The 13,662-nt window shown below is 43.0% G+C and overlaps 1 protein-coding gene across 1 annotated transcript in view; it reads right to left on the bottom strand.

Moving 5' to 3' along the window:
- LOC137425504 (cystine/glutamate transporter-like) overlaps window positions 1-13,662 on the bottom strand; it is a 97,858-nt gene that overhangs the window by 41,930 nt on the left and 42,266 nt on the right. Inside the window, exons 6-7 of the mRNA XM_068114008.2 lie at window positions 6,200-6,244; window positions 3,948-4,071 (exon numbers count right to left, since the gene is read on the bottom strand). Of these exons, the coding sequence (XP_067970109.1) occupies window positions 3,948-4,071; window positions 6,200-6,244 (169 nt within the window). The remainder of the gene's footprint in view (window positions 1-3,947; window positions 4,072-6,199; window positions 6,245-13,662) is intronic.

The raw sequence follows: 13,662 nt of genomic DNA, 5'->3' as shown, positions 1-13,662 counted from the left end.
TGGGACGTCTGGTAGGTTTTCAAGGCTGCGTCGCCAGATAGCCGCCTGATAGTTGGCCCTATCTTTGTTTACTGTTTCTTCTGTTGTCTGATCAACAGCGATTCTGGCAAATGGATTCCCTGGTCTAAGCTGTACGGAGAAGTAGCCTTGATTGAAATGCCTGTACAACTCGGGGCATGTTTCGTGGAGTTGCGTCATCTGTGCATAGTACACTGGTAGATATCTAGCATAGTTCACCTTGTTCATTGCGAAACACCAAGGGATCACTCTTCTGACACAAGCCAAGTGAAGCATCCAGTCGCCTTCTCTATCCGCACGAATCAACCCCAGCAGGGTCTCTACCATATCAATATACATCATCCAGAAGCGAGCCAGGTCTCCATGTTTGGTTCGCAGAAAATGTAGGTATTTCGAGAACATGTCAAAGCTCTGTACACATGAATCATCATCGAGAGCAGCAGCGAGAGTCTCGTGGCAAACATCCTCCTTGATGCTGCGAATTTTGAGGTCAGTGCTTCGAATCTGGGGTTCCTTGTCAGGATGATTGCTTTCTATCCACACCTGGAAGCCCTTCCAAATGATGCGCATTAGTGCCTCGTACATCAACTTGTGGAGTCGCACAGCACGGTTGTATTGCTTGCCTTCCAGAACCCTGTTGATGGAACCTTCAGCGATTACTCCTGACTCAACAGCTACATCCCGAAGGCCTGCATCTCCAAACATTTTCCCAATGCTCGACATGAAGTTACAGATGGTATGGAAGTTCCCCATCATGAGCACGATTCTTCCATATCGATCGACATCTTTCCATGCTATTTCGGTCGCCTTAGCAAATAGTGCCTGGTCTAGCACCACCGGTATACGCTCAAGCTGAAGTGATGACATGATGTTCAGAGCTTCTCTGAGGATTTCTTGCACTGTTGCCATATCTGTGGCAGGCGCGTTTATAGTCGCCAGGTAGCCAACTACATCTTCCGTCACCTGAACACGATCTCTAGTCATGATGTTGAAACCAGTCCACGAACTGATTGTCTGGTCGCATGGTTCCAGCATGCGAGTCATAATCCATACGTGATTTCGGCGCTGCGCAAGGGATGTTGCGCCTGCAAGAGTGTCAGAAAGATCTGCAGGCTTGATTGCAGGTGGGCCCTCTCGTTTCCCACCGCTGTATATTGGAACTAAATCGCTGGATGACGGGATAGATCGCTTCTTATCTGCTTTGGATACTGCCGATGGAGGTTGGGGCGGCAAACACGACTGCGACTTCGGTTGGACGATGATACCGTTGACGCGATGCGATGTTCCGCCACCACTCAGCGATTCCTCTAGCCTGTCGATGTTATCGAATGCTAATACAGTCGGGACCGAAGGGTGCACATGTGACGGAAGTGGTACTGTATCTTTCTCCACACTTGCTAATTTGTCTATGCATAGCGCTGTCTCGATTTCTTCCAGAACTGTGTACGAACATCCGTGCCCGAGTCGATTCAATATTCTGATGACCTCTGTATTACCGGTGAGCGTTTTCATGACCCACAGAAGTAGGACATGCTTCGATGTTCTGATGGTACCCCGGTGTACAGCATTGATGATATCTTGAGCCATCGACCATACCAGTGTGTCGGCACGCGCAGAGCTACCCCCACTCCCGCAAATCAAAGTATGCAGAAATACACGAAGAGAATCTGGTATCTTCACGTAATCTGAAGTGAGTTCTGCTGGCTGAGGCGGCCAACGTTCATTGTAATGAGCATCTTTGATCTGGTGTCGCAGTGAAGTAGCTGCACGCACAATGTTACTTTCACCGTCCGTTCGTTCAAATGCTTTCACTTCTGCTTTCAGGTTTACGCACTCTGCAGCAATCTCTCGCTTTGTCAGATTATCGGGCATCAAGTATACACGGTGTTTCACATTGAAGAAGATGAGCGATTCTCCAAACTCTCTTTGTAATGTGCGCTGCAGATTCTTCTTGATGGAGTCACGAACATCAACTGAAAATGTATCTGAAGACAGGATATCTGTTGCAACATCAACTATTGGAACAATCCTCGGGTTCAAGAACAAGTCAGTGCGAATGAAATTGAATATACATCGTATCATTTCTTTTTTCTCGATATTATCTTGAATGTCAGTTTCTACTTGAGGTTTTTGGGGCCGTGTGTAGTTTCTATAGCAGGAGAAGTGGTAGTGAGCCTCAGCTGCAACCATATCTCGTGTAGTCAATGCCAAAACTCTCTCATCATTGCGAGCTGTCGCAGCATCTCTTATTGTCTTATCTGCTCGAAGTTCAACAGCCAAGACAACTGTTTCACGGGTACGACTGCCTTTTATGAATTTTGAAGCACGCTGGCAAAAAATGTATTTATCATCGTAGACCGTTGAAGTTGATCCTGTCTCTTCCCGTGATGATCGCCGTCGCACCGCATCGCCAGTATCAACTGAAGAACTTCTAGCTGCATTGGTCAAAGTAGCTAGGTGGTTTTTGTGAGTGAAGTCTGATCTACAAGCCCTATGGTATAATATTGGAATATTAGGAAGTTCAACTGCGCCTTCTTGGACTAGCTTTAGAATTGGATAAAAGTTTCTAACTGCGGCTGCGTCACACAATGTCTTCCAAGAACTGTTGCCCGCTGCCTTGCTTAGTTCAGAGAGTGGCGACTTCTTGCTGCACAGGATGCACGTTCCGGACTCAGGTTCAATCTTCGCCCGTTTCGCCTCGACACCGGCCATCTCAGCTGAAAGAACAAAAAGACTGACGTTTGATTACTGCGATATCCGAAAAGCTAGCCAGCTTACATAGACATACTCATCCAAGTCAGTGAACATGTTAGATGGCGCCACAATACAACTCTATAATAGAGTTGTATGTGGCGCCATCTAACATGTTCACTTTTAGTTCTTAAGCCACCCACCCCCCCCCCCCCCCCCCCCCTCAGAAATTAATCAGGTCACCGCAACAAATCTCAGACTGAGATATAGAATATAGAATATAGATATAGAATAGACTGACGTCACTTTCGGCACTGGGTTCTGTGGGTTGATTATCGGCGGGAAATTCCAACTGACATAGTTTCGGTTTGTGGAAAGTGCATGCCTTTTCATATATTTTTTGTGTAAACTCGTGGTGGATGATATGTTTTAGTTTTTGAGTTATTTTTATAGACAGATAAACGGTGTAGCACAATGCATAATTTGGAAAATCATACCAGTGTTGTTTCACTAAAAAAAGTACAAGTCTAATAATAAAATATTGAAAAAGATATGATTTTTTTTCGATAATTGATTTTTATAATAATTAATCTAAAACAAAATGCTTCATATTATTTTTTATTTAGACGGTACACATCGGACGTATATTTAGTCGTCAACCGCACATCGATAGCTAGTATAGAAGTCCAGATACACGTGCAACAATGTACCCCACCAAATGGGCATTTTCGAGCTGGGTGGTTTCAAAGATGGCGTCCATCCGGGCACTAAGCTACCGTTCTCAGATGTCCATCACACCTTTTCTGACACTTGAGACATTGGTCTAATGGAAAATCATAATGAGAATTACTCCCCCCGCCGGAGCATTCACTTCAAAATATGGCCGGTTGGCTCAAGGACTAAGATGGCCGAGAGTTATACACTGCTATCACTTTTTTTTCATATCTAGGGACATATATCTTGCTAAAAATCACAATGAGCCTTACTCCATCTGTATGGTGCTGACCGGTCAATTTGGGGGGTCTGGCTCATAGCCTATTAAGTTACCCAGAGGTCAGTCCAGATTTGGTCTCTTTATCTGTTCCTTTGAATTCCTGTGGTTTCCAAACTGCGAATTAACCCGGGCTTCAATAATTTGTTCAGGCCCAGACACTTCTGGCTAAAAATACTGTCCATTACTAGCCCAAACATAGAAAATAAATACAAGGCCAAAGTAAGTATGTACATTAGATCCTTACCACAGCCACGGCATCTGAGGCCAGGATTTCTGCCGGAGTCATAACCGCAAAATAAGCCAAGTTTGCCAGAGTGTAGGCCGACGTTATAATTATCATGGAGATGGAGATGGCCAGAGGAATGTTTCTGTAATATTCAAGATAAAATGAGAAGTTATCATTTTATTACTGTGTCTGTCGACATAAACCATAATAACCGGAACGACACTCATATTGCGAATAGTCTTGCATCGCATGTTCTTTCGGAGCAAACATATGGCATCGTTAACTGAACATGCTGCTATTATGGCTCATATCCCCGCATCATCGATGCACCTATTATATCACATAGTTTCGTGGCGTGGGTTATGAACGTTATAAGTTTAATTCTTTAACTCACATCGGGTCATATATCAAATATATGAAGTTTGAGATTTATCAAATAAGGATTTAAATTAAACAAATTATGGCTGGAATACCACTTCACTGATGATGTCATCATTATCACTCTATATACCCCAGTTGGAGTTGATGACACGTGCCAAGTTTAACTTTTTTTCTTTGATTGCTTTTGGAGAAGATGATATCCAATTTTTCCCTTTAATCCAATTATGGCTGCCACACCATGTGACATATGATGTCAAAATTAGCAATAAAACATCACCCATGGGGATAATGGGGAATCCCTCTAATGTTTAAAGTTTCACATCGATCAGACAAGCAGTTGCAGAGAAAACCATTATTAAATTGAAAATACACACACACACACACACACACACACACACACACACACACACACACACACACACACTACATGGCCAAAAGTATGTGGACACTCGACATCACACCCGTATTTGCTCGTCAAACATCTCATTCCAAAATCATGGGCATTAATATGGAGTTGGTCCCCCCTTTGCTGCTATAACTGCCTCCACTATTCTGGGAAGGCTTTCCACGAGATGGTTGGAACATTGGTTGGAACATTGCTGCAATGGTTGGAACATTGCTGCAGGGATTTGCTTCCATTCAGACACAAGAGCATTAGTCAGGTCGGGCACTGATGTTGGGCGATTAGGCCTGACTTGCAGTCTGCGTTCCAATTCATCCAAATCCAAAGTCGGTGTTCGATGCGGTTGAGTTCAGGGCTCTGTGCAGGCCAGTCAAGTTCTTCAACACCGATCTCGACAAACCATTTCTGTATTGACTTCGCTTTGTGCATGGGGGAATTGTCATGCTGAAACAAGAAAGGGCCTTCCCCAAATTGTTGCCACAAAGTTGGAAGCACACAATCGTCTGGAATGTCATTGTATGCTGTAGCATTAACATTTCCCTTCACTGGAACTAAGGAGCCTAGCCCGAACCATGAAAAACAGCTCCAGACCATTGGCACTATGCATTCGGGCAGGTAGCGTTCTCCTGGAATCTGCCAAACCCAGATTCATCCATTGGACTGCCAGGTGGTGAAGCGTGATTCATCACTCCAGAGAACGCGTTTCCACTGCTCCAGAGTCCAATGGCGGCGAGCTTTACACCACTCCAGCCGACGCTTGGCACTGCGCATGTTGATCTTAGGCTTGTTTGTGGCTGCTCGACCATGGAAATCCATTTCATAAAGCTCCCGGCAAACAGTTGTTGTGCTGAAGTTGTTTCCCGAGGCAGTTTGGTACTCGGTAGTGAGTGTTGCAACTGAGGACAGACAATTTTTACATGTTTCAGCACTCGGCGGTCCCATTGTGTGAGCTTGTGTGGCCTACCACTTTGCGGCTGAGCTGTTGTTGCTCCCAAACGTTTCCACTTCACAATAACAGAACTTACAGTTGACCGGGGCAGTTCTAGCAGGGCAGAAATTTGACGAACTGACTTGTTGGAAAGGTGGCATCCTATGATGGTGCCACATTGAAAGTCACTGAGCTCTTCAGTACAGCCCATGCTACTGCCAGTGTTTGTTTATGGAGATTGCATGGGTGTGTGTTTGATTATATATGTACCTGTCAGCAATTGGTGTGGCTGAAACAGCTGAATCCACTAATTAGAAGGGGTGTCCGCATACTTTTGGCCATGTCGTCTATATATAAATACATACACATATACACATACCATGCACATACACATACACATACATATACACGCGCACATTACAATAGTCCCACATCCCCTACAGGGCGAAACTAACAATTACATTGGAATGTCGCATTACTCAATATCACGGCAATCAGAACTTTGGAAAGGCAATAAGTGATGAGCTTGCTAAAGCAGAGATGTCGAGGTGGAGTTACCTTTCTGGATTGTCTACTTCTTCAGTCACAAAGTTCATGTAGAACCTATTCAAAAGAACACGGATTAAAAAAGCATAATGAAAAATTGTTGTGCATGGGAGGAGGGGTGTGTTACACTAGTGGAATGTACACAGTAAGACAAAAAGTTTTTATAAGTAGTGCAGCAAGTTTATGGAAAGCGAAGTGTTTCTCTTCTTCCTCATCGCAAAAAAGCTTTCACACTTTTTGTCGCTGTACAATGATCTCATAATATGCAATTTTTTATAGTGATCTAGGGGGTGTAGCATCATGGAGCATACAGGATGATTTCAATGTTTTCATTTGATTGTTACGTTTACATGACAGTCGTCTTGCTGCGCTATTTTTAGTGTAAGAAGCCCAGTGTCTTCTTGTCTGCGAAACCTACTTTAGAGTCTAATCGTACTGTGAGAGTGAAGCGAAGGATGTTGGACATAATATGTCAACCACCTGCGATGACATTATAATTATTTATTTAAATCCTGACTTTCAAGTGCCTGAAGGAGGTTGGGGAAAAGGAGACATCTATCTATAATTCCAGTAATCTCTGTACGTCTGTACGTTTGTACGTCTGTTTGTCTGTGACCGCTGTTTCTCGACAACCACGGGTCCGATATACTTTTAACTTGCCAGGTATATTGCTGGGGACCCGAGGATGTGCCTTTTCAAGGTTTCATATTAATCGGACAATTACTTACCGAGCTATGTCCAAAAAACGATTCAACCAATCAGAGAGCAGCGAACGATCGCGTGTGCCGAACGTGGAGGACACACTCTGCCTCGGATGGCACATTTGAGAGCGTATTCATTTATTTCACGTTTGCAAACTATGTTGGCGTTAAACTATGTTTTAAAACTAATAAAACCGAATTTGCGATTCATTCGCTTTCCTGCGCGTTTGTGCACGCGATGGCGATTTCTTTACCAAACTCCGGAAGCCGTTCGCTTTGGACCAAACCATTTCATGTAAATAGAGGGGGGGGGATATAATTTTAGATATAGATATAGTACGGGCAATGCCCTAGTCTATCTATAATTCCAGTAATCTCTGTACGTTTGTACGTCTGTACGTTTGTTTGTCTGTGACCGCTGTTTCTCGACAACCACGGGTCCGATATACTTTTAACTTGCCAGGTATATTGCTGGGGACCCGAGGATGTGCCTTTTCAAGGTTTCATATTAATCGGACAATTACTTACCGAGCTATGTCCAAAAAACGATTCAACCAATCAGAGAGCAGCGAACGATCGCGTGTGCCGAACGTGGAGGACACACTCTGCCTCGGATGGCACATTTGACAGCGTATTCATTTATTTCACGTTTGCAAACTATGTTGGCGTTAAACTATGTTTTAAAACTAATAAAACCGAATTTGCGATTCATTCGCTTTCCTGCGCGTTTGTGCACGCGATGGCGATTTCTTTACCAAACTCCGGAAGCCGTTCGCTTTGGACCAAACCATTGCATGTAAATAGAGGGGGGGGATTGTCACCGTACTCGCAAGCCGTTCGCTTTGGACCAAACCATTTCATGTAAATAGAGGGGGGGGGGATATAATTTTAGATATAGATATAGTACGGGCAATGCCCTAGTCAATAAAATTCTACCATCCAGGTACCAGTTAGAGGCACAATTGGGTGGCTCAAAGTAAGAAGGAGGGGTGATCCTCAAAGTTTCTGGTCTGTCACCGAGCTATATCAAAGGAAGAATTTAAGCAGAGAAGTGAGTGACAACAGTGGAAAAGTACAAGAAGGTTGCCATGGCCGCACTGCAGATGGAGAGAACAATCAAAGTCGACAGACAGATTGTGCAAAAGTTGTGCTGGTCATAATGGCAAATGTGGTGTTTGTGGTGATTTGTTTCTTTATTTGTTTATGGTAAACTTCTGCAATTAATTAATTGATATGACCTTGAAAATCATTATTTTATATCATTTGAATTATATACTTGAACACTGCGTGGGGTAAGGTGTTTTATGAACTATTTCGTTACCTCCGCCACCAAAGGTGGGTGGAAGTTGTGTTTTCAGTGCTGTCTGTTTGTCTGTGAACAGGATATCTCAAACAGTTGTGGATGGATTTGGACGAAACTTGGTGGACAGGTTGTGTGTGTGACAAGGAAGAATCGATTCGATTTTGGTGAAGATCTGAATCCCAATACGAGATCATTTTTAATTTTTGAAGAGCTTCTTCACCAATGAGAAATGAAGCCAAAACGATATATCATGGATAGCTCAAAAAGTTGTGAACAACTTGTAACAAAACTTGGTGGATGATTTGGTTAGGTGACAAGAACAAGCGGATTCGATTTTGGTTCCGGTCCGAATCCAGATCCGGCCTATCAGTGGGATACAAAACGTAACCTGTTCCGCCTGGCAGAGGTATGTGCTCTACCGTGTGCCGTTCTAGTTTGTTCCATATTGCTTATCATGTTCCATTCCCCCATGACATTATTTCCTGTTGTTTAATAAATATACAGTGCATTCAGAAAGTATTCAGACCCCTTCACTTTTTTCACATTTTGTTATGTTGCAGCCTTATGCTGAAATCGTTTAAATTCATTTTTTCCCTCATCAATCTACACTCAATACCCCATAATGACAAAGAGAAAACAGGATTTTAGAAAGTTTTGCAAATTTATTAAAAAGAAAAACCTGAAATATCACATTGACATAAGTATTCAGACCCTTAACTCAGTACTTAGTTGAAGCACCTTTGGCAGCGATTACAGCCTCGAGTCTTCTTGGGTATGACGCGACAAGCTTTGCACACCTGGATTTGGGAATTTTCTGCCATTCTTCTCTGCAGATCCTCTCAAGATCTGTCAGGTTGGATGGGGACCGTCGGTGGACAGCCATTTTCAGGTCTCTCCAAAAATGTTCGATTGGGTTCAAGTCAGGGCTTTGGCTTGGCCACTCAAGGACCTTCACAGAGTTGTCCCTAAGCCACTCCTGCGTTGTCTTGGCTGTGTGAACCTTCGGCCCAGTCTGAGGACCTGAGCGTTCCGTTTCAGGTTTCCATTAAGGATATCTCTGTACTTTGCTCCATTCATTGTTTCCTCAACCCTGACCAGTCCCCCAGTCCCTGCTGCTGAAAAACACCCCCACAGCATGATGCTGCCACCACCATGCTTCACCGTTGGGATGGTATTGGGCAGGTGATGAGTGGTGCCTGGTTTCCATCAAACAAGACGCTTAGAATTGAGGCCAAACAGTTCAATCTTGGTTTCATCAGACCACGGAATCTTGTTTCTCACAGTCTGAGAGTCCTTCAGGTGCTTTTTTGCAAACTCCAAGCGGGCTTTCATGTGTCCTTCACTGAGGAGAGGCTTCCGTCTGGCCGCTCTGCCATAAAGCCCAGATCGGTGGAGTGTTGCAGTGATGGTTGTCCTTCTGGAAGTTTCTCCCATCTCCACACAGGATCTCTGGAGCTCAGCCAGAGTGACTATCGGGTTCTTGGTCACCTCTATTACCAAGGCCCTTCGCCCCCAATTGCTCAGTTTGGCCGGGCGGCCAGCCCTTGGAAGAGTCCTGGTTGTTCCAAACTTCTTCCATTTATGAATTATGGAGGCCACTGTGCTCTTGGGAACCTTCAATGCAGTAGAAATTTTTTGTGGGCTTCCCCAGATCTGTGCCTCGACACAATCCTGTCTCTGAGCTCTGCAGGCAGTTCCTTCGACCTCATGGCTTGGTTTTTGCTCTGATATGCATTGTCAGCTGTGAGACCTTATATAGACAGGTGTGTGCCTTTCCAAATCATGTCCAATCAATTGAATTTACCATAGGTGGACTCCAATCAAGGTGTAAAAACATCTCAAAGATGATCAAGAGAAATGGGAGGCACCTGAGCTAAATTTCAAGTGCCATAGCAAAGGGTATGAATACTTATGTAAATGTGATATTTCAGTTTTTTCTTTTTAATAAATTTGCAAAACTTTCTAAAATCCTGTTTTCTCCTTGTCATTATGGGGTATTGAGTGTAGATTGATGAGGGAAAAAATGAATTTAAACGATTTCAGCATGAGGCTGCAACATAACAAAATGTGAAAAAAGTGAAGGGGTCTGAATACTTTCTGAATGCACTGTACCTGGTTTCAGGGGTGAATTATGGCTGTGATGGTTAGTTAATTTGGTGGTTCTAAAAACCCGTGAAGCAAAATCATTGGTGGTGGTTTCCATGCCGCTTCGACAACCATGTCAGAAATCGCATGTCTTGAGGTTTGCTCGGCCTAATTAGATCTAGACACGTGATACCTATGGGTTTGACGCTGGACCACTTTGGGGATCCCAATCTGTATGGTGATGTGGCATTTAGATGCAGATCCGACAGGAGAGTCTTCAAAGTGGTTCACCATTGTGATCGCTTTGACGTGACTTGTCGGATTCAAACCAGCCGACTGGGATGAGTCCGATGGCTGCAACAGTATTGGACAGTCTTAAAATCCTTATTTTATTTCATTTAAATTATATAATTGAACACTGTAGAACATAAATTGCCTTTTTAGCACTTTCAAAACCCTTCCGTTTCGCAATACTTGGACAAAATATTACGGCCTTTTACGTCATCACGACCAATCAGTGTTGCTGCTTGTCGACACTGCACACGTGTTTGTTTCTCGAGACAGTGTGGGTTGATGTGTTCGATGAACTCTCGAGTTTACCAAGGTCACAATAGTGTTAACTCTTCTTTTCTTTCATCCAGGAAACGTTATGAAATCATATTCTGAGTTTTTAATCGATGGTATAAGATGATGTACTTGTAAACTAAGTTATATTGGATTTCTTTGCTTTTCCACATGGTAAAAAGCAACAACTTTTTCACCCGGTATTTTTTTTTTTTTTTTTTTGTATACAAGATGGAGGCTCGTTTAAGAGCTGGCACATCAAACACAAAAACATAAACGGACACGTAAAACAATGAGGGGAGGGGGAGACAAGATGGGGAAAGAGAGGGAAGCACGCAAGCACAACAGTAGAGAACAGGGACATCGGGAGATCTGTGGGAGGGAGAGGGCTTTGGGGTGTGGGGGGGAGTGAAGGGGTGCACGGCACAAAACAAATTGACTACAACGAATTGCTATCTATTGTTATCAACATTGCTAATACTATTACAACAACTAATATTATTACAAAGTTACTAATACAACAACAACTTTTGTAATTGCTCATAGCTATTTCTATCAACAAGGCCATTTTTTGCAGAAACACAACTGTGTGGTATAAGTTGCTAGTTTTCCCACCAATCATGGTCAAATTCTCTAAATACCCAATGCTGCATGCCCCCACGGGCCATTTTAACGGTTTCAATGCTTATCGTTGGATCATCAGCGACAGACAGCATAGATATGGGTTCTCATGCATGTGCTGCGTGTAAATGCCTTGCAGCTATGAAGAAACACGGGTCGAGTTTGAAATAGTAAAGGGCTTACTTTGGGTTAGCTTTCTGGTCTGAGATTCGCTTTAGAAGGGCTGACTGTTGATATATATATATATACAGTCATGTGAAAAAGTAAGTACACCCCATGTAAAGTTTTGACTTTTTCAACATATTTCAACATACAGCTATTTGATCTTCATTTCAACAATATTGATAGTGATACAATAATATTGACGGTGATATAATATAACAAATATCATGAACATTTACATTTTGTAGTCCATTGTATTTAATTTAAATAAACATAAATGCAAATTTCGCATGTGGAAAAAGTAAGTACACCCCGACATTTATCACGACTTCAAATACCTAAAATTAGAATCAGGTGCACCAGCTGATGTGCAAATGATAAGAACATCGTTGGAGAGGATCTTGGAGGAACCTGTCTTATTTAAACCTCAGACATTTAGTTTGGTTTGCTCATTGTTGTTGAAGTGTGCGGCGTCACCATGCCTAGATCAAAAGAGTTCTCTGAGGCCTTCAGAAAGAAGGTTATAGATGCCTACGAGACTGGGAAGGGATTTAAAAAGATCTCCAAACAATTTGAAATCGATCATTCGACTGTCCGGAAGATCATCTACAAGTGGAGAAGATTCAAAACAACTGCCAACTTGTTCAGGCCAGGCCTCCCCAGCAAGTTCAGCCCGAGAGCAGACCGCAAGATGCTGAAAGAAGTCTCTAAGAACCCCAGAATGTCATCCGGGACCTACAGGTAGCTCTTGCCACTGTTGATGTCAAAGTGCACGAGTCTACCATTAGAAAGAGGCTGCACAAATTTGATCTGCATGGGAGGTGTGCCAGGAGGAAACCTTTGCTGTCCAGAAAGAACATCAGGGCAAGACTAAAGTTTGCCAATGAACACCTAGGTAAAGACCAGCACTTCTGGAACAATGTGCTCTGGACAAATGAGTCAAAGGTAGAGCTATTTGGCCACAGTACCAGAAGACATGTTTGGCGAAAACCAAAGACAGCATTTGACCACAAGAACCTGATACCAACTGTAAAGCATGGTGGTGGAAATATTATGGTTTGGGGCAGCTTTGCTGCATCAGGGCCTGGGCAGCTCACCGTCATAGAATCCACTTTGAATTCTTCATTGTACCAGAGGCTGCTTGAGGATAATGTGAGGCCATCGGTCGGAAAGTTGAAGCTCAACCGAAAGTGGACCTTGCAACATGACAATGACCCTAAACATACCAGTAAATCCACCAAGGAATGGCTGAAAAGAAAGAAATGGAGGGTTCTGGAATGGCCAAGTCAAAGCCTGGATCTAAATCCCATCGAGATGTTGTGGGGGGATTTGAAATGATCTGTGCGTGCAAGAAACCCCTCAAACTTCGCACAGCTGAAAGAATTCTGCATGGAGGAGTGGGCAAAAATTTCTCCCAGTCGATGTCAGAGACTGGTGGACAGTTATAAGAAACGCCTACTTGAGGTTGTTTCTGCCAAAGGGGGCAATACCACCTATTAGAGCCAAGGGTGTACTTACTTTTTCCACATGCGAAATTTGCATTTATGTTTATTTAAATTACACAATGGACTACACAATGTAAATGTTTCATGATATTTGTTATATTATATCACCTTTATCTATCAATATTGTTGAAATGAAGACCAAATAGCTGTATGTTGAAATATGTTGAAAAAGTCAAAACTTTACATGGGGTGTACTTACTTTTTCACGTGACTGTATGTGTGTGTGTGTGTGTGTGTGTGTGTGTGTGTGTGTGTGTGTGTGTGTGTGTGTGTGTGTGTGTATAGAGTGCCTATAGAAAGTCTACACCCCCTTTCAAATTTTCGCCTTTTTTGCCTTATAACCTGGAATTAAAATGCATTACATCAGACTTTTTCCACCTTTATTTACACATCGTAACCCACAACTTTCAAGTGAAAAACAAATTCTACAAATTTCAGAAATTCTTTTAAAAATACAAAACTATAATATCTTGTTTGGATAAGTGTCCACCCCCTGGGTTAATACCTGGTGGAAGCAACTTTGACAGCAATTAC

The sequence above is a fragment of the Myxine glutinosa genome, chromosome 4 (genome assembly GCF_964187855.1).
Source record: "Myxine glutinosa chromosome 4, kmMyxGlut1.1, whole genome shotgun sequence".
NCBI lineage: Eukaryota > Metazoa > Chordata > Myxini > Myxiniformes > Myxinidae > Myxine > Myxine glutinosa.
The sequence above is the reverse complement of the archived record's forward strand: the minus strand, read 5'-3'. Positions and strand labels throughout refer to the sequence as shown.